At 38.7% G+C, this 19862-nt stretch overlaps 1 protein-coding gene across 1 annotated transcript in view; it reads right to left on the minus strand.

Moving 5' to 3' along the window:
- The window catches only part of LOC139131866 (sodium- and chloride-dependent glycine transporter 1-like), a 30925-nt gene extending 27580 nt beyond the window's left edge, over positions 1-3345 (minus strand). Inside the window, exon 1 of the mRNA XM_070698159.1 lies at positions 3147-3345. Coding sequence (XP_070554260.1) covers positions 3147-3215 — 69 coding nt within the window. The 5' untranslated portion in view covers positions 3216-3345. The remainder of the gene's footprint in view (positions 1-3146) is intronic.
- Between the last annotated feature and the right edge of the window lie 16517 nt (positions 3346-19862).

Genomic DNA, 19862 nt, shown 5'->3' on the forward strand with positions numbered 1-19862 from the left:
AAACAACTCACACACATCTCACTTAAAGTACATCTGTCGAAGTGACACGTAGCAGCTCTTTTCCTGTCATCTACGTGCGTGTGAATTTAAATTCTCAAGAAAATCCGACTTTTTTATAAGGGACTTGAAAGGGTGAACTCGACAGAATATGTTGTTCGTTTGATTGTAGAAGAAGATATATCATGTGATCTAAACAGAACAAGTTCCTGTAATCTTCTATGGGAAGAGCAAGTCCTCTTATCATTGTGTAAGACGTGGATAGTTTATTTGGGGGACAAGCATTGTTTACGACGGGGGAGAAGGAAGAGAAAATGGGGTGGGGCACGGAAAAAGTAGGGTATTTGGGGGGAGGCTTGAAAATTCCAGAGTACCATAAGCGGGCCTCCAACTTTTCACTCAAAATAAATCAATCTAAACAAGACATAACACAAATCTTTCAGAAACCAGTTTTCTGGGTTTTCTTAGGTTATCCAATAAAACAGCTGTATTTCAATTGCTGGTCATTTATGGTTTGTGTGTATGAGAAATTCCGAAATCAAAGTTCGCCAATTGCCCCTTCAATCACTATACTCTAGTATAGTACATTCATATCAGTTTTCAAAGACACATAACTACACAGATTTTGCCTGTTTTGTTTTAACACAAGTCATAGATTTCACTATAGACTACCACACACAATGAAATTACACTTTCAGGTGAAATTCAGTGATCTCATATATATATATATATATATATATATATATATATATATATATAATATCTTCTATCTATCTATCTATCTATCTATCTATCTATCTATCTATCTATATATATATATATATATATATATATATATATATATATATATATATATATATATATGTATATATATATATATATTACCACACAAAATAAAATTACACTTATTACACTTTCAGGTGAAATTCGGTGATCTCATAAATATATATATATATATATATATATATATATATATATATATATATATATATATATATATATGCTAATTCCATGTGTATGAACAGCTTTATAAGCTACTGTTGTGTGTCTGTGTAATACATCCATCCATCATATATACATACATCCATACATGTCTTTGTCTAGATAAAGATGAGTCTTTATCTAGATAAAGATATGGAGGAGGCGCGGGGAAAAAAGCCGATGAAATATTTTCTCTTCACCCCCCCCCCCGCTAATAATGCTCGTTCCCATATATTCTGTCATACCCGGTTGAATGTATTTTCATATTGTCACTGCTATGCAAAATGCTGGTATCATTCACAATTCATTGTTTGTATTTTAAGGGCAGCCTAGTATTTCTGAAGACAGTTAAACAGTTTTTTTCCTTAAATCATATATGTCAGTCTGGAATCGATAAATAGCTAAAAGAGCCGAATTTTCTGAGTTAGAATCATTAAAACAATTCAAGGTCGACTGAAGAAAGGATTCTAATAGGTATCATTAGCATATTATATGACTATCTAAATCGGCATAATGAATGAAACTTTATGTAAGAAAGGACAAAGGACATTTGTTTCGTTATGGCAAACATGAAACAGCTTGTTTGGAATTCATTTTTATCGTAAATGAAGAAGATTGTTTTCAGTAGCTTTACTTTTAAAAGTTTCACAGGTAAAGTTAATATACGGAAGAGGACAGGTTGGGACTACACATTTTGATTCAGTTGAAACATCAAAACAATAAGTTTTCCTTTCTCGGCCCAAATAATAACTAAACGTAATTTTTCTAATAGAGAATATGAAATTAATCTCTATAAAAATATCAATAACACACCATTATAAAAATATTATTCGCAAAGCATTCAGATACATTTTACTGATTGCCTCTGCGTGTCTGAGTACATTTTACAATGAAAATTCTTCTCAGTCCTCATTCCTGCCTCGGAATAATCTTGAATGAGATGACCAACTTCTAGATTCTTATGTCGGCCAACGACAGGCGACAAGTCATGCCTTGAACTCATGTTCTGTCTGCAAGACTGTGTTTTGCATTTCGATCAAGACTATTCCAAGATGTTGGGGAGGGGAGTCCGAGCGAGAATACCCTGAGCGGACTGTATGACATAACGGGATGTCATTTAACAGCGATTCTCATGATATAAGCTGTTGAACGATTTGGTCGTGACGCTACTGAGTCTGATAATTTATCATTTTTATTTGAAATTTCGATTTTTGGAAGGAGGTCGAGAAGACACCTTCAGGTTCAGCTGAGCATTGAGCCCCGGCGATGCTGAACCGGTGTTGTCTGTCTGTCATTGTTGTTTTACTAGGGTTAGTACAGGGTGAAGAATGGTAACTAACAAACGCCGAATATATGATCTCTTTACAAATATTCGAAGTTTCAACTTTAAATTCGGTGTCTGTTCTCCTCCATGGAAACCGATTTGGCCATGCGACGCTGTCGTTGGCCCATAGCGCTAGCGACACGCCGCGCCAGTAAACCTACAAATCAGGCTAAACCATTCTGAGATGGCCCTATTGCCTGGCCATGCACGCAACAATCCACTATTCACGAAGAAAACACGTGCGCCAGAGAATAATGCAGTATTTGAGAATCTCACTTGATTCTACATCAAACAATCCTACAAACAGACAATAGTGCACAGTGACAGCATTTTAAGCATTATGTTTACAGCTCGGCGGCGTTCAAATACCTTCGTTTATTTGATGTCTTGAGTTACACTGATTCGGCACAGCACAGCAAGCTAGTCCGCCTCAACATGAACAACATGACAGCGCCGCGCGCCAAGAACATCATTCATTTACAAGACTGTTATACATCAGCTATTCATGAGGAAGCGTGTCACGACGTTTAACGTATAAGAGTGCGAGCAAGGGCAAATGTTCTATACGTTGAATATACAAAAGTCGAAGTGTGAAATACCAGTTTTCCCGGAAAGTTCCCGAGAAAATATTAACAGTTGTATTCAGTACAGAAACTGACAAGCTGTGTCTATCGAATGACATGCCGGACAATCATGATTAAATGGACGGGTCAAGTACGCTGAACATACCGGCAACTCGGCAAGCTTCCCCTTCGCTTTCAGTGAGACTACCACTGAATTTGTGAATAACTCTCTCTCTCCAGAAAGTTGGAACCTGTGAAATGAATGGCATTTAGATACTTACTATATTGTTTCCGAAGTGCTTCTCCCCGCTTCGACTGGTTTCGGAAAAATCTATGGATTTCTTTGGCATTGTCGTTCAGATAGGTACACAGTTTCTAGCAACAATATGTTTGCGTATATCGGTACGGTGCCGGACGTTGAAAACCCGCCAAACATAGGATCAAAACAAAGCGGATTCACTGTATCGGGGGTTGTAAATGAGGTTGGACATGATTGGTTAAACGCTGGCCAACGCCTACCTGCGTAATGGTGCTTGCGCAAACATTAATTAATTTAAATATTCAATAGGTAGAATAGGGGCGGGGCAAAATTGTAAGTGCGGACGTGACCATTCGTGGCATTAGTGCTGCTTCCATTCATACAATTCGACCTCGGAAATCTCCCGCCGCTATCATCACTGAAAAATTACGTAACACTAAAGGACGTGGATCTATGATGGCGCGTACCGAAATGTCTGGTATTTGCAATAAATTAAACTTTCTGCGAATTTCGGGCATTGTTCTTACCCATACTGCACTTAATGTTAGGGGTGCCTGTTAAGAATGATTTTAGATCATGTTGAAGGGTTTTCTTTTGCTCAATTGGATCATAGATCCTAAAAAAGAGGGTCTATGATTGGATTGGGTCAAGGTTTTAAAGGCGCATCCTTGGGAACTATCAACATATTTGCTTGAGCGCTGAATGGAATGCACTCTGGTTTACAGTGACCTTCTCCCGGAGCCCCCGAGACATACTCGGTCGTATTACTCGTAATAAAATATACCATGACGACTGACTTCCTCGTACAATCGTCAAAAAATTCAAAATTGTTAGTTGTGTACGAAAGAAATGAATTGCCTTCGATTGCGTGACTGTGTCGATCGCGATGTCGCAAAACCAGTTTTGAACGTTTATATCGTGACACCGTTACATGCTAAACATGGCCGCAGTGTATGTCATTTATTATTGTGGTGACAGAAACCATAGACAGTAGCCATTCTCTATGAGGTAACAAATTTAACACCTCGGACAACAAGAAGAAATTGTCTGACGTGTAATTAGTGATTGATTGGGATCACCGTCCCTCTAGCCACGTTTAGTCTCCCGTAAGCCACTCATGGTGATTCCGTGACACTTGTGACGGCTTTCATGCTGACACAAGACGAATTTCCCATGTCGTTCTGGAGGGGATTATAGGAACATGTCTCCGTCTGCTTCTTCAAGCGTGAAGATAAGTTATTGGTAACCCAAATTTTCAAATTTAGTCATATAAACGTGTATTTTTCGAGTTCAAATACCGAGTAGCTTCTCTATCGTGTGTTTGGTCATTAGTTATATCATGGAGGTACCAAATTAAAAGACCTCCATGGTTACACCTATGTCCGTTTGCTACATGACAACATAAACTGGTGTTGATAACAAAACTGTTCAACAATTTTTGAAGTGTGCATCGACTGTACGAATATTTGACATAAATTATGAAAGTAACTGATCTGCAACAAGCCCTGCTAAAATGGCGCCGCCTCTCTCTCTCTCTCTCTCTCTCTCTCTCTCTCTCTCTCTCTCTCTCTCTCTCTCTCTCTCTCTCTCTCGTCAACTCAACTTATTGAGAAACCCGCCTACACATCGGGTGAAACAAGCCGGAACATGAAAATCAGCAACAAAAGACACTGTGATACTCGCTCCTTCTTGACAACTGTTCAATGTTTGTAAACACTGGAGCGAAGCCAATGTAAACGTCCCCTCTGCTCTGAAGAACTATGTGTCGACTGTCCCACAAGTTACAAAAACCATAGCGAATGTAATTATTGGCAAAACGAATTTAGTAAATACGCGTTTCCACTGAGTGATTTAGTGATAGACGTACTTGGACTGAGTTAACATTTGTACCATGGTAGTACAACTTGGGGAATGTGTAATTTATTTTTTCTAGGATATAATTCGTCTCATTCGACCAACTCATACGTTGGCCTATTACAACAAATCATCGCGTTCTCTAGCTGCTTTGAGTTTATTACACGTATCACAGTCTTTCAACTCCATATAGAAAGAAGACAATTCAATGGAAACATGCCACTGAAGAGTCACAAGCATGTAAAGAATGCGGTTAGGGAATGACATATAATCCACACGCTATACGCATGCGCCGAAATGTTATCTCGGTCAACCATTGCTATGCTATGAAAATATATCATAATTGTCAATAAGCATATTATTACTCGCTTCCGCAACAGCCTAATGTTTAATTATTAGCAGAGGCCGTTCTTTTCCCACAATAATGACATTTAAAGGCCCGATAGCTGTATCTTTTTCGCATTATTTTTGTGATTTTACTTCCAAACTAAAACAAGTTCATGGGAATGTACTTATTGAGGGGTGTTTATACAGGTTGAAGAAACTGTCCACTTGGACTATATGTGCAATTTTGAGCAAGATAAATAATAAATGTTTGCCCAAACATAAAATGGCGCCCTCATGCAAATAAAGCAAAAACACAGTATGCAGTGCATATATGCATTGGAATCTTCACAGAAACAACAGAGTAGTCCAATATAATGCATAGTGCTGAATGTTTTCCACTGAGACACCATGTGCTATGTTTTCTTTGTAATATTACCGATTTTTAAAAATGGAGGGAAATCAAAATAACGGTTAAAATTCAAATTTACTTGTCCAATTTTTCACTGGTAAAAGACTATATCCTTTAAATCTGCAGAATTTAAAGAAAATCAGAGAAAAAAGAAAGCCTTTTTCAGGTCGACAAATTTCAAGAGTTACAGCTACAGGGGCTTTAAGTCTACTCGTGATCCAAAAAGGGTGATTGTTCATCTGTTATGTCACCAGCCCAATACGCAGATGCAAAATACATATAATCCATGTCGATAAGTAAAATTTATTGTCATGCTGATTTCCATATTGTTATTATGACGATGATCACGGTCTGCCATATTTAGGAATTTGTGATTTTTTTATTTAATAGCCAGCGATAGGTTGATTGCCGTGCTTTGTTTCATGGTGCTGCTGCGAACGCCTTCTCTCAAACATATGTTAACTTTCACGAGGTCAAATGTGAATGTCCCAAGTAGGAATATTCATTGACAAGGAAAACGTTTTATACAAATTTGATACCAGCAAACAGTCCTTCTCTGCTACTTATATGACAAAACATATTCTTTTAAACCCATAATTGACAGACAGACGAATATAGTGATACGTTGAAAGAATTATGAATGTTTGAGCTGACGTCATTAAACACATTGGTGTATTCTATAATTGTGTAGATACATTTTAAGACCAGCTTACATTCCGAGTGGTTGACCAGGCAATATTTGATTGGATTTGGCAATCAGAATAACTTCGGGATGAAAGGATATATTTATAATCATAATGGTATTATATCGTTCAAGCAAATCCCACCCCGATGTCTCCGAGTCCCGGTCAGTGTATGGCAACATCAACATCAATCCACCTCCATTCTGTCACCACCTCACCCCACCCCCATCTCACCCCTTGTCCTGTCTGGAGCATTTGTGCCGCTCAAACCTTCTGTTCTCTCTCTCTCTCTCTCTCTCTCTCTCTCTCTCTCTCTCTCTCTCTCTCTCTCTCTCTCTCTCTCTCTCTCTCTCTGAGACAGTAAAGGATATTCGTGCGGATGCATAACGTTTTGAGCACAGCAAACTATCTTCACTGTAACAGTTGTGTATTTATTTATAGATCTACTTACATGGGATGACATTAATTTAATTTTCGTTTTTCGTCTAACTTCAGTGTCTAGATTAAGCCTAATTGCGATTTTTCATTTGTCATATTATCAAAATTTGAGTTTAAAAATTGACTTGTACGATGGACACTTCTTATGTATTTAAAAAGCTCTATACTACTATCTTGCTTGGACCACACGTAAAACAAAAGAATGGCTATCTATAGACGGAAGTCAAATGACACATAATTGGCATAGATCCAAAGTTATGATGAATGCGAAAATAATCACTCCTCTGTGCGGCGCATGCTCTCATGAATTTCCTGAACGAACAGCGAAACTATGGTTCTGTACTGAACTCGTCAGCGTGTTCCCCCTACCATATGGCATCACTAGAAGGAATTATTTCATGAAAAATGACGAGAAGTTGTGGTTTGGTTTATCTCCTTAAAATACTAAATTTAGATAACATAGTTTTGATGTCTTTATGTGCACAGCAGGGAAACAGATGTTCTAAATTGGTATCTTTTTTTTCATGTTTTATTGCGTATGGAATTATATGAAAAGGTCAGCTTCAGTGCACGCCTTTTATGTGTACCTTAAAAAACAACAACAAATGGAAATTGGCACGAACAGAAAAACCGGGTTAAGTAAATAATCCAGTCAGTTAATCCCTATCCCATGTTTCAGCCTTGATGAAGTCATTGCACTAAAACTATCAATTCGGAAATCCCTTTCAACAGGTGACCTCGCCAGCGCATGAATTCCATACATGGTAAATACATGGTTACTATATTGATATTATGATGGCGGTATTTTTACGTTTCATTTGACATCAGTGACGGTCTTTATGACAGCTGTACATTGAAATCGACCATGTTACATACTCTATGTCGTTTTCAGGAGTAACCCAGCTTGGACCGGGGCAGAAGCAGGCAATGCCTGTACGTCTATCAGGACATACATTTGTACTTATAATATTCTTGTAGTCTAATTCAAACGTATGTTGAGTAACGCCACCATCCGTATCAGTGTTGATTCTGATAAAAGCAAAACCGTTTTCAGGACCTGCCTCATGGAAACAGTTCGAGATCTCAAAAGAAAAAAACAAACAAACTTGGAATATCCTGCCGTATAGGTTTGTCAGGCATGGTCCCGACACCGCGTGTCGGGGTTTGTGTTGATTTCTGCAGCTAATAAACATGAATCAGATGTATTAAACAACAGGTTTCTCTGTTGTGTATACTAATATGTAAGAATTTTATATTATATATTATTAATATTATAGATTGATAGATATAGATTTTAGTGGATAGAGAGGGAAGAGAAATGAAAGAGGGGGAGAGGATGTAGGTTTGAGGCTATAGGGCGGGCGAGGAATATAAAACTGAAGATCATGAAAACACAGTTATGGTAATCATGCATGTAGCAGTCTGGCATGGTTGGAATAGGGTTTCTATAATTGTACAGAGGTCATTGAACGGCCAGTCTGTCCATATGATGTGATGAAATAGCTATGTCTATTCTTAATACCATGTCTCTATGCACAATATCAAAAGACTGTTCCTAAGAATGTTTATAATAAACTATCCTATAAACTACGACGTAACCCAATACAGGGTATAGTTACATGTGTGTGTATATTTATGTATGTGTGTGTGTGTATATATATATATATATATATATATATATATATATATATATATATATATATATTAGTATATATTTGTATACATAATTATATATATAGGCATATATACACACATTTATTGAATACTTGTCAATCCCTCTGTTACAGTGTGTGTATGTATGTGTGTATACATACATACATACATACATACATACATACACACATACATACATACATACATACATACATACATACATACATACATACATACATACATACATACATACATACACACACACACTGTAACATAGGGATTGACCAGTATTCAGTGAGTGTACGTAATCGACCCATCGAACTGTGGTACAACTCAGGATATCATCCTGCATTTATCAGTGTTGTCAATCTAAGATTTATTTGACAACAAGTTAGGTTATCGAAGGACATGCTTGTCGATTGCCCTGTTATTAGTTCATTTGCTGACCCCATTTTTTACAAGTTTCTGACGATTCTGTCGCAAGGCGGAGGATAAAAACGAAGGAACTGCTCGATTGCTTCGAAAGCCGTGTTATGCAAATGTCCTTGTCGGTATTCGAGAGATCACGAATGTCGCCATTTCGTTGACCGTACCGGCATGTACATGTACTGATCGGGGCAGGATTTGATTGCATCAGAATATTTGTGTGTTTGACGTTTGTATGCATAATGAGTCTCCAGTATGATGTGAGCTGGCTGAATGAATCGCACAGAGGGGTTATTATGTTCACCATGCTGCATGATGCTATGCACTTTATACCACGGTTAGTCTATCCGTGGGGTGGAGTTACCTGACTCACACCAATCAGTAATTTATCCTGACATGCATACAGGGTGTAGGCTTACAAGAATAATGCGACACGGGCTGGGAATTTTCACATGATATAGAGTGATATATGAAGGTAACTTGTTTCCTATATTTATTCAGTTTCTCAGAGTGATCAAAATTGTATTTACAGTGACCTTTATTAAAAGTATTTCACCTCATAGTGACGTCACTTTCGTACCAAATTCTATAGGATTGCAGATTGCGCCATACATTCTATGCAGTGCGAGACAAGTTCTCTGTGAACCATCACGAAACTATAGGGACAAATGATATATAATTTAGGCCTTTTCAAATCACAGAAATGTTTAAATTTCCAAGGCGAACTTGGACATTCATGTGAATTACCCTGCATAAATATCAATAGGCAAGGTTAAGTAGTAATGCAAATAACATGCAGGCATCTCGCTTCCGACTGTTTGCGTCACAGCGTTATCGCGAATGTTTTGGCTGGCGTTATGGACACTCTGCGACCTTAGACAAGGTCGTTGATCGAGATTCGAGATCGGCCTACGGCGAAATTTAGAGTCTGTTGACAGAGTAGGCTATGTAGATGGTCGTAGTTCCTGGATGAAGTTGAGTTAGTCAGACATTCGCGTTTCCTTTGTCTCTCAAATTAAGAAAAGATAGTTACGAAAACAGCTTCGTGATTGTCACACGTGTTATTATGCAGTTATTATGGTAAACCTTACTCAACGGTGAAGTTGTGATTATAAAATCTTACGTCGTCCACTAGACCCCTCCCCCGCAAAGTTTATTTCACTCCCAATGAATCGTAAGTTTATCCCCTCAACTTACACAACTTAGATCAGTCAGGAATGACAGAAAATATTCCCAACCGATGTTATGGCATGACGTATTCCACAAATATGTTTTCTGTCAGATATAGGCATACATGTATCTTGCTCTAAAACTTTAACCTGATGATAAAGGGTTTTTTTCATGATGTAACCTCTACCCCCCCCCTCTCTCTCTCTCTCTCTCTCTCTCTCTCTCTCTCTCTCTCTCAGGAGATTCACTCACTCACTACCCTGAACAGTTACCTATTTAATAACCAGTTTTTCCTTACATACTTGTATTGTTGAAGACTTATATCTCATAGTAGTGACCTTCCTGATCTGTACTTTATGGAATCAGAAGTGACCAGCGACGCATGCGCACTCTGGACATCATGATGCTGCCACATCATGGGATCGCCAACTGGTTATGGAAACTGCTGAGAGAAAGACGATAAGGATTCTTACCCTGCTTGGGATCTTAAACTTTAATGTTTAAGTAGTTTTGCTTATAGAACCTTTTTATTTTCTTTAAACGAATAGAAGATGAGAACATTGTTAATTACAGTAACTGATACTTAACAATCACATTATTTGGCGTCACAAGCTAAAGTTCTCATCATACAATTTGTCCCGCTGTTCTCTATTTTACGCACGAGATTCCCATAGTTCCACACAGAGCATAGACGAAAGCAGGTCACAGTATCGACATTTTGACGCTACATGTCATCATACTCGTGCGCATGAAATTATGTATCTGCAAAGTTTATGTGTATCTATAGTGTTTGCAGGCAAAATAAAATATGTTTGTACTACATTTAAGAAATAACGAGAAAGGGTTGTTGTTATTCGTCCAGCCCGATAAATAAGACGTCATCATTTTCCGATTTCCCAAAATTTGCGAAACTTTCTCGACTTATAGTTGTGAGGACAACATGGAGAGGCCAAAAAGTCATGTTCATGTTACATGCAAGAATGGAAGAAAATCGAGCATATAAGTTGCGATGTTGGCCGACCCACAGAGTATCATAGACAGAGTGGCAACACTTGCATGCCTTTTGTTCCATGGTCGTCTCGGTAGACTATTGGCTTTTCATATTAAAATGAGCTTCAAAGGTGTTAAACTTTTTGGAGGCTTTGTTTGTGGTTGATAATTACACGAGATTATGCGAAACATACGACGAGATGGCATCGTACTGCCAGTCGCGTAGCAACCATAGTTACTTTGTGAGCTCTCAGGCCAGAAACACTGCTTCACGCCAATCAAAACATAACACGCCAGCAGTTTCATAAACAGTCCTTTCTTGACGCACGTGTAAAAGACGGTATGACTGACCGTAAGCCATTGAGTAAAACCAGACAGTATCGATAAAAGACTTTCAAATTTGGTTCAAACACACTCATTATATATTCATAAAAATATGAGAGGAATTTTTAAAACGGTAAAACCCACTTTCCTGAAGCTCAAAACATTCCCGTTTTTGCCAGCACATCAATTCCGATCAGCACCACACGACAACAACAACACAAACTTTGTCGAACATACTTTCGCTTAACAATTGGTGAAAATCCGAAAATTACCGAAGGGTGCATGGTCGGCACTCTTCGGAAAAGAGAGCCAAGAGCTTCGTGAGGCGAGGCAAACATGGATTGCTTACGTAACCGCTTCACGCCTTAAACAATAGGTGTTGCCACTCTGTGTATGTTACTCTGTGGCCGACCGTGGTATTCAAATAGTTTCATTCTTTCTCAGTTTCGAACGTTGTCATTAGTCATTCGATAAAATGAATGACGCTAAAATCTAAATCCAATGTTCCAGTTTAACACAATGGCGTACACATGGCAGTAAGGGAGCTAAGTTCGATGACATGTTAATTATGATGTAAGATGGCGTTATGATTTCTGGCAAATTTACAAAATTAGCATTCGATAGTAAAAGGAGAATTGCCACCGTAACTGCCGCTGCGCAGGTAGAATGCATTTTCTGTCTCACTGCCCTTAAGATCCTTGTTAGGTTCACTGATGCTGTAACTAGATCAAATGTGTGGTTTTTTATAGCGTGTCAAGTGAATAAAAAATATTAGACAGGAGTTGGCAAATGGACTTTGTGATGCAGTGACTAATGACAAAAACAAAGCAGACACATTTGATTTATCGAAAGCACTTTTGTCGGAGCCTGCATACATTCCGAATTATGCCATCCTCTCCCCTCATTTGCTCATACATTCTATGTAGTAAGAAACTTCACGTTGAAATCGAATTACGTAAAGGTGGGGTTGCTCGTGGTAACAAGTCCCGGTCGTCAGAAAAATACTCGCCAAGCTGCCTCACAAATCCGTAAATCAATCATTTTTCGGCTCGTTGGTGAGATATTATCCAAGGTAAACTAAAAGACAGGTTTTATGCAATTAAATTGTCTTACGTCTGAGGGCGTCTATTCATTTCATCGCCGAGAGTCGACGAAGAAAGTGCAGGTCGTATACGAGGCAAAGATGAATCAGGTAATCCAGGTTTAGTCTCTGTATCGCGATTCATGTAAGCATGACCATTTCAATTTTATCGGTAAAGTATCCTGGTGGCAACACGTTTGATTTCTTTTTTTGGTGTTACAAAGTTATAGCGACGTTCATTCCGTATGACCTTGTACAGTCTTCGGCAAACGGAAAGGACGGGAAAGGATCGGGAATTTGTCTTTAAAGTTCGTTGAACTTGCTCTACTGCGGTAATGTCAAGGTAATGCTGAACAAGAATCTTGTCGCCTATTTCAGCCATGCTATCGGATTGTCAGTTACGATACATTCAATAATCATGGCAAGTGGCCCATTTCGAACTTTCTCCCCACTCTTTTCATTTTATAGCTAGGGACATCATAGTATTATACGATAGAGTATCGTTTGGAATGTTTTGTTTGGCTTTCATGTGAATGCTTTGGTACAACCGCGTGCATGGTGTGACCTGACGGTTGAGGTTGGCCTCGCCTCGGACATGTCTAGTAACCACCTCCATGTTTTCGCCTTTCTTGTGGTCCAACTCATGGCAAAAACATTATTCGAGTTTTTTTTTATATCTTAAATGTCAGGGGTTGGATAATGTGCAAATGAAAACAGCAAGGAGTCGATAACAATCTTGATCATTAGATAACGTATGTGGTACCCGCTTTTTGACAGTTGCCAAGTTGACAAAGAAAAAGCAAATTGTGCGCTGAAAGTGAAGAATCCAAGATTTGCTGGAAAGCTACAATTGTTAAGCACTGTAGACTAGTCCACATTTTGTATTTTTAACATTACAACTTACAAGATGATTTAACACTTGTCTGTGTAAAAATCCAGGTGTCTTAAAACTGTTGACAAACTAACTATAATTTTCTGTCTGGAACTTCTTCAAATGGCTCATTTGCATCTGACATTTTGCTGCTCTACTTTCTTGTCTGTGATAACCATCCACCGTAAGGTCGCTGAATCACATCAATTTTCTCGTAGACAATCACTTTTATCGTAGCAAAGTTCGCCGTGCAGGTATAGGGTAAACAGCTTAGTTGTGTGGACCCGCATCTCTGTATATGATATTATAAACCTTGTAAAACCATTGCTCTTTAGAAATGACAGAATTTTGGCAGTAAATGCAAGGTATCCCGACAATATTCAAGTAGCAGAGACTGAATAAATATAGGCTTGCAGGACAGCCAATAGCTGCATGCGCACAGACCATTGACCATTTTACGGCAATCGTACAGTAGGCCTACAGTCTCGTACAGTCTTGGGCAATCACTGTGTTGTTTGAGCACATTTCGTCTATGATGCCACGACGTAGTCATGACCAATTCGGCTGGCCCTTCTCCCACTCTTCACCCTCACTCGTTGATTTGTTGCTCTTGACTCAAATAATTACAAATAATGACGAATGGGTTGTAAGAATCTTCATTTCCCTCTCATATTAAAGTAGTCTTTATCGATGCGAGTATGACAGGTTTCGCTCATGGAGTCTGGTTCAAAGGGAAGAACTAGAAAGTTTGCCTTTGGAGTCAAGCAACTTGAAATTGTCGATACTGTCACATGAGCTGTCATGGACCATCCTTGTATGCAGCCCGCATGTTGCCATTCGATAGGTGTAGTATAGGGCATACAGCATATCTCAAGAATCAGTCTTTTACCAAGCTTCAGAAATGTCTTCCTGTGATAATGAAGAATACACTATACCTTTATTTATTAGTGAATGTGAATTTATGGGTTTATCGCCGAGTACCTACTATTTACATACGAAATATTTCATCAATACTCACAGGTAACCTCCTACTTTTTTCAAAGGGGCAACTCGTAAAATCAGTCCACTGATAAGTTTCAATGCGATGCGCCCATGCATCGCCAAACATGAAAGCACCGAACTGATACGTCTGTCTATCTTTCAAAGGCAGAAACTCCAAAGGGGGACACAAACTGGAGACACTGGAACAGTGGCAACCATTTTGCATAAATTTAACTCTAGGATTTATTATTTTAACAAGGCCAGCACCACAGTCTTTTTATAGCTGGAACCAACCGGTATATTTCATTTCTTTATATCATGGCGACCGCGGGCTTTCATGTTTTTTGGCGGTTAGAGTACGGGTCAGAGTTTGCCCAATGATTCCATATACTGGCAAAAACTGAAGTGAAAGTGTTCTCCCTTGGAGGCCGAAAGCGTACTTTATCAGTAGAAAGATTTTCAGAAAAATTTCATTTCCCTTTAGTTCTCTATGTCAAATGGAGGTAGAAGTATAAAGCAGTCTCGGTTCTACTGTGCTATGGTCAACCGAACGAAAGGCCAACACTGATTGGTCATAGGACAAAAGACGTACGGAACATGCATATATCATTCCTATATGTCCGCAATTTCGGTCTAAATTCAAACTTCATAACGATCATATGTTCTTCGTTGACATACTTTAAATATTTTCAGCGTATGTATCATCGCGATTGCATGCAGGACGAAAAGGCGTTGAAAATAGCCCTGTCGTTTCAAGTTTATCACGTTGATCCAAATTTTTTTCAGGTTTGTTTATCTTTGACTGTCCAGTTAACGTTTCTCCGCCATACTTTCAAGGTGTCCGCTTGCCATTCTGTACAAGGGATATTTCTCATAGTTATCTTGTGTTGTTCATCCCCTGACGGTCTATTATTGAATAAAAACAAGTTACGATCAAGAGCAGGATCTAAATAAATGTTTGTGTCATGAAAACCTAGCAACGGATGATACACGCAGTGGTATATATTTCTAAATTATTCGAAAAGGAAGGACTGTTCCTTTCCAGTTTTGAATCTGTTTCAATGTGACAAAACTTTCAGTCGATTTTCTGTAAAATGAACAGCGTTGAAGGAAGTCATATTGCTATTAAGCGATCATTAAAAATGTTAGGTATTTTACTTATGTGACCTCAAGCTCACCGTTGAACATATGCATGATATGTGAAACCAAATGCTCGCTGAAGGTTAGATTCAGATTTCTTTCAGATACATTCATGACCACTTGGTCAAATCTACCGACACGGCCATCTTGAATGATTTACTATGGCTTCTTATGGCCTAATTTCATCATGTAATACAGCTACCGATCTTATGCATATCTCTCTCTCTCTCTCTCTCTCTCTCTCTCTCTCTCTCTCTCTCTCTCTCCGTGTGGTTCAATCCGATGTACCGTTTGTTTCTCCTGTTGAGGGTATCCAGCGGTCACATTTGTTTATATTTAACATGAAGGTCTCACACAACCAGTTGTATACCAGCGAAATGGAGGACTTCCGCACAACATGATGGTGATGAGTTCAGACTTGTATTGTCACGCGAGAACACTCACTTTCAATGACCGATTTAATCTAATAGCGATATAAAATCGTACCTATCCCAGTTTCGCATCATGAAATACACGAACTGCGATAGAGAATGTAAATACTGATCAGTATTTGACTAGCATACATTAAATTTTGTCAATATTATGGTCATGTGACTGTGTGGGCGTGCTTGACCTTTGTGAACACTCACTGTTGTGAAAATTTCATACACGCTTTCTCACTTCGCGTCACATATTTGCCTCGTTGTGAAATGTGAAGTCCTATTACGTCAAGACATACGAGTCCAGTGTATTTCGTGGCGTACAGAACCGTTTTACGTTTCAATCCCGATGATTTCCGATCCGTAGGACCTGAATAGCCCAGCCAAGGGTAACGCCACCACTCCCATTTTCCGGTCGCCACTTGAGGTCTTGCCATTGGTTGGTATTTTTATCGTCAGTTTTTTTAGTGTTCCGATCGGCGAATGAAAACATAGAGTTCTTCACCGTCTTTCCGTGTTTTGTTGTAGAAATTAACGACAGAAAATCCGAATATATTGTATTAATACAGTTTAAAAATTAAAAAAAATGTGTACCTAAAGTCAGATGATTTACTGCTGTGTCACTGTGACTTTTGGTGCTGTACATTGCGTGGCTCACTAGGCAAACAAATATTGAATGTTTGCACACACTCTGTTGCCCGATGACATTTGAAATTTAAATGAGGACTGCAATGTTTCACGCCTCCAACCATACTGCCTACGTATGCTCCAACGCGACGTAGTCTGTTCAAAGCCTGATGGGTAACGTTGTACATGTATTCGGTCCAGATGGCACCTGAAGTCATTGACCCATTGACCTTTACTTGTGCTGGCTATAGTGAGTTCGAGAACGTAAGGTCAAACCATTGAGCCAAAAAAAGATGGTCAAACTAGAATAGATATGGCGGTAGAAGCGAGGTTGATCAGACAGTACGAGTAGCTTTTGTCTTTACTCTTTCTTGTACTCTTCAAGAAGTGTGAGATTCTTGCAAGGCATTTCTTCGATGCACTTGAATTGACTGACTGTACAATATTGTAAAATATACACAGCTTCCGTGAATCGCAGCGTTCTGTGGACAAACATATTAAAAGAGAAACCACGTGATGGCAATAGAAATTAAACGGATACATGTGATATGTGTATATTTCGCACGTGGTGTTGTTTGTTTTACTCCAATTCCGGATTTCACCAATTAAATTAAACGAACAGGTGTTAGTACCGTGCCACAAAACTATTTGTATGTTGTCAGTTTTGCGAAATGCTTATGGTCCAACAAAGTTTTGGTATAATAATAGTAATCATGACAAGCCTACAAAGATGCCCAGAGCACGTTGGTTTAAGAAACGCATATAAAACGTGCATTTCACTGACATTACCCAATAGCTATGTATATTTAAAACACTCAACAACAAAGATGGTCGGTGAAAACGATTAGCAGTGACCGCATCCTACCAACATATTTATCTCGAAGAGAAAATTCCCACGTCAATATGGGACGCGTAACTCTCTATTTGCATGTTGCCTAATCCGCCTTCACTGTTCACGATCGCAAGAAAACCAATATGGCCATGAATATTTACTTTGACCATTTCTACTTCGTATGCTTGGCCATGTCTGTTGACCTACTTGACCATGGATTCTAGCTCATTGTTTGCTAACAGTACAGTCAGTAACCTTAAAAGTCTACGCAGAATTTATTTTCTTTTAAAGCAATGCGAGACCTGTCCTTGAAGACACTTTGTATGTAATATGTAGGTCTAGTCTAGTTGTGGAATTCTTGAGATACAAGCAAGTCATAACCCGCTCCCTGTATTCCGATGAACTCATGTGTACAAGGTTAACAGCTATAGATGAAGGGCATGGATTTTGATCTGCAAAGAAAGCACGTGATCTTGTCAGTAAATAGCCAGCGATGGAAAATGTTCTTTTTTTCTAATTAACTCTAAAACTAAACGTAAAACTAACTCTGCCTCTTGAACAATCAGAAAAAAGGCTGCTTTCAGGTGCATGGGTACACTATTGATGTCAATTTGTCTGTCGAAACCATAGGTTTATGAACTCATGCAGGCTTTTATTGTGAAAGCATTTCTAAGCTCAAGATAGACCAGAATATGCAGTAGAGCTGTGCTTGAGGGCAAATCCTGTTAGAGTTACCACGTCCAGGCAACACTAAACATTGCATATCCTGGGGAAGTGGTCCCATCTAACATTTTCTTTTACATATTTGACGGCATTATTTCTTTTCAAATTTCTCCTTTGAAGCACTTGTTCAGTAGAGCCATGGCAAAAGTTTAATTAAAGAAATTGGTTCAAATGTGTTCGCAATCATAATACAAAAGAATACCAAGCTCAGTCTAATTTGATGCGCTATTCACTGCTGCATGCCTATGCTGTTTGGAAACTGATTTTTTGCTGTTGTAACATACATGCATGGAGTTGGCGCCAACAGCTTCTGTATATATGCAATAAAGTTCAAAATTTTCAGTTGAGAAAATGCCATTCTTCATTGTACTTTTGTGGAGTCTTGAATTTACCATTAGATTTTTCTCGGGAACGTGATACCTTACTTTATAAATGACATAATTCATTCGATCAACAGGATAGTGTCAAAAGTTCCACACTTCTACCAATCTGCAAATACAGATGACAAATTACTTATTATGTTTTCATACATCCATTCATGACATACATCGTTATATGAACTGGTTCCTGAGAGTCAGGCCATAAGGATGAAAAGGATGAAACATGTACTGTTCAATCGAGTATACTTTAAAGGGTAACAGTCGTCGGAACTGCGCTCAGAGGTAGTATGGGACCCATACGATCAATGCAAACATTGTATCAAAGGTATGATGGAAATTGATGAAAGTTAAAACATGTCTGTCATAATCTACATTTCTACATTGTACAAGTGCAGCTATGATGATGAGGTGCATCTAGATATCGTGCACGAAATACATTGTTTGTAAACAAGAAACTCGCACAGGCGCAGTTCCGACCACCGTTTCCCTTTAATGTTTACTTTGCTTTTGGCGGCAACTCCCCACAGGTGATAGCCTGCTGAATCCAAACTCTACCGATCCTGAGGGGATAATATGTGCATCAAAACAATTTTTTTCACCCTTCAATTTTTTCAGGATCTACTGCTATGTTCTCACTTTTGGCCAGTGATTTTTTTTGAAACCCCCCCCCCCCCATATCAAATTGTGTACGCTTTCTGAATCTTTGGCTATTGGCCAATCGCATAAACTGAAACAGACAGGTTGTTCCCATTTCGCTGAACCATATTTTTAAGTCGGGGGCCGTAAGCTTTCCAAACAGTTTTTGTGGCGAAACTGGCGATAGTCCTTGGGTTGATGCTTTAATTGATCTGCTGCCAGTGGTCGGACACGATTACCTGACGACAGAAAACCCAGTTTGTTGTTTTGCTTGGGAACTGCGGTTATTCAATTGTTGCGTGGATTCCATCGCCACTGTCCTTCGGCACTTTGCCCGCACGGCTACTGTGTATACATACACGTCGAAGGGGTCATTGCCCTAAACCTCAATTTCCACAATGTGTGTCATTATCTTTGAATACAATTATTAAATTACGTAACAAAACTTTTTTTGTTTTGTTTTGTTCTGCTTTTATTTTCTCTTTCCGGGCGTGTAAAAGGGTTTCAATGGGTAAATTACATTGGTTTACATAAGAAAAATCTTTCAAAGTAGAAACAATTTGATTTCCTGTCGATATCCGGTTGTCATATTTTGTTGACAAATGACAATGGAAAATCGTTAATAGCTTCCAACAAGGAAAAACAAAAGTAGCCGTCAGCGTGTGGGGAGTAGTGATTCGAAGGATTTTTGTCTCTGATGGAATTTGAATTTATATAAATGAATTCATTATGTTTTTCGTCATGTAGAGGGTGCCTTTCTTTTAATGGAGTGAA

The sequence above is a fragment of the Ptychodera flava genome, chromosome 4 (assembly GCF_041260155.1).
Source record: "Ptychodera flava strain L36383 chromosome 4, AS_Pfla_20210202, whole genome shotgun sequence".
Classification (NCBI taxonomy): Eukaryota; Metazoa; Hemichordata; class Enteropneusta; family Ptychoderidae; genus Ptychodera; species Ptychodera flava.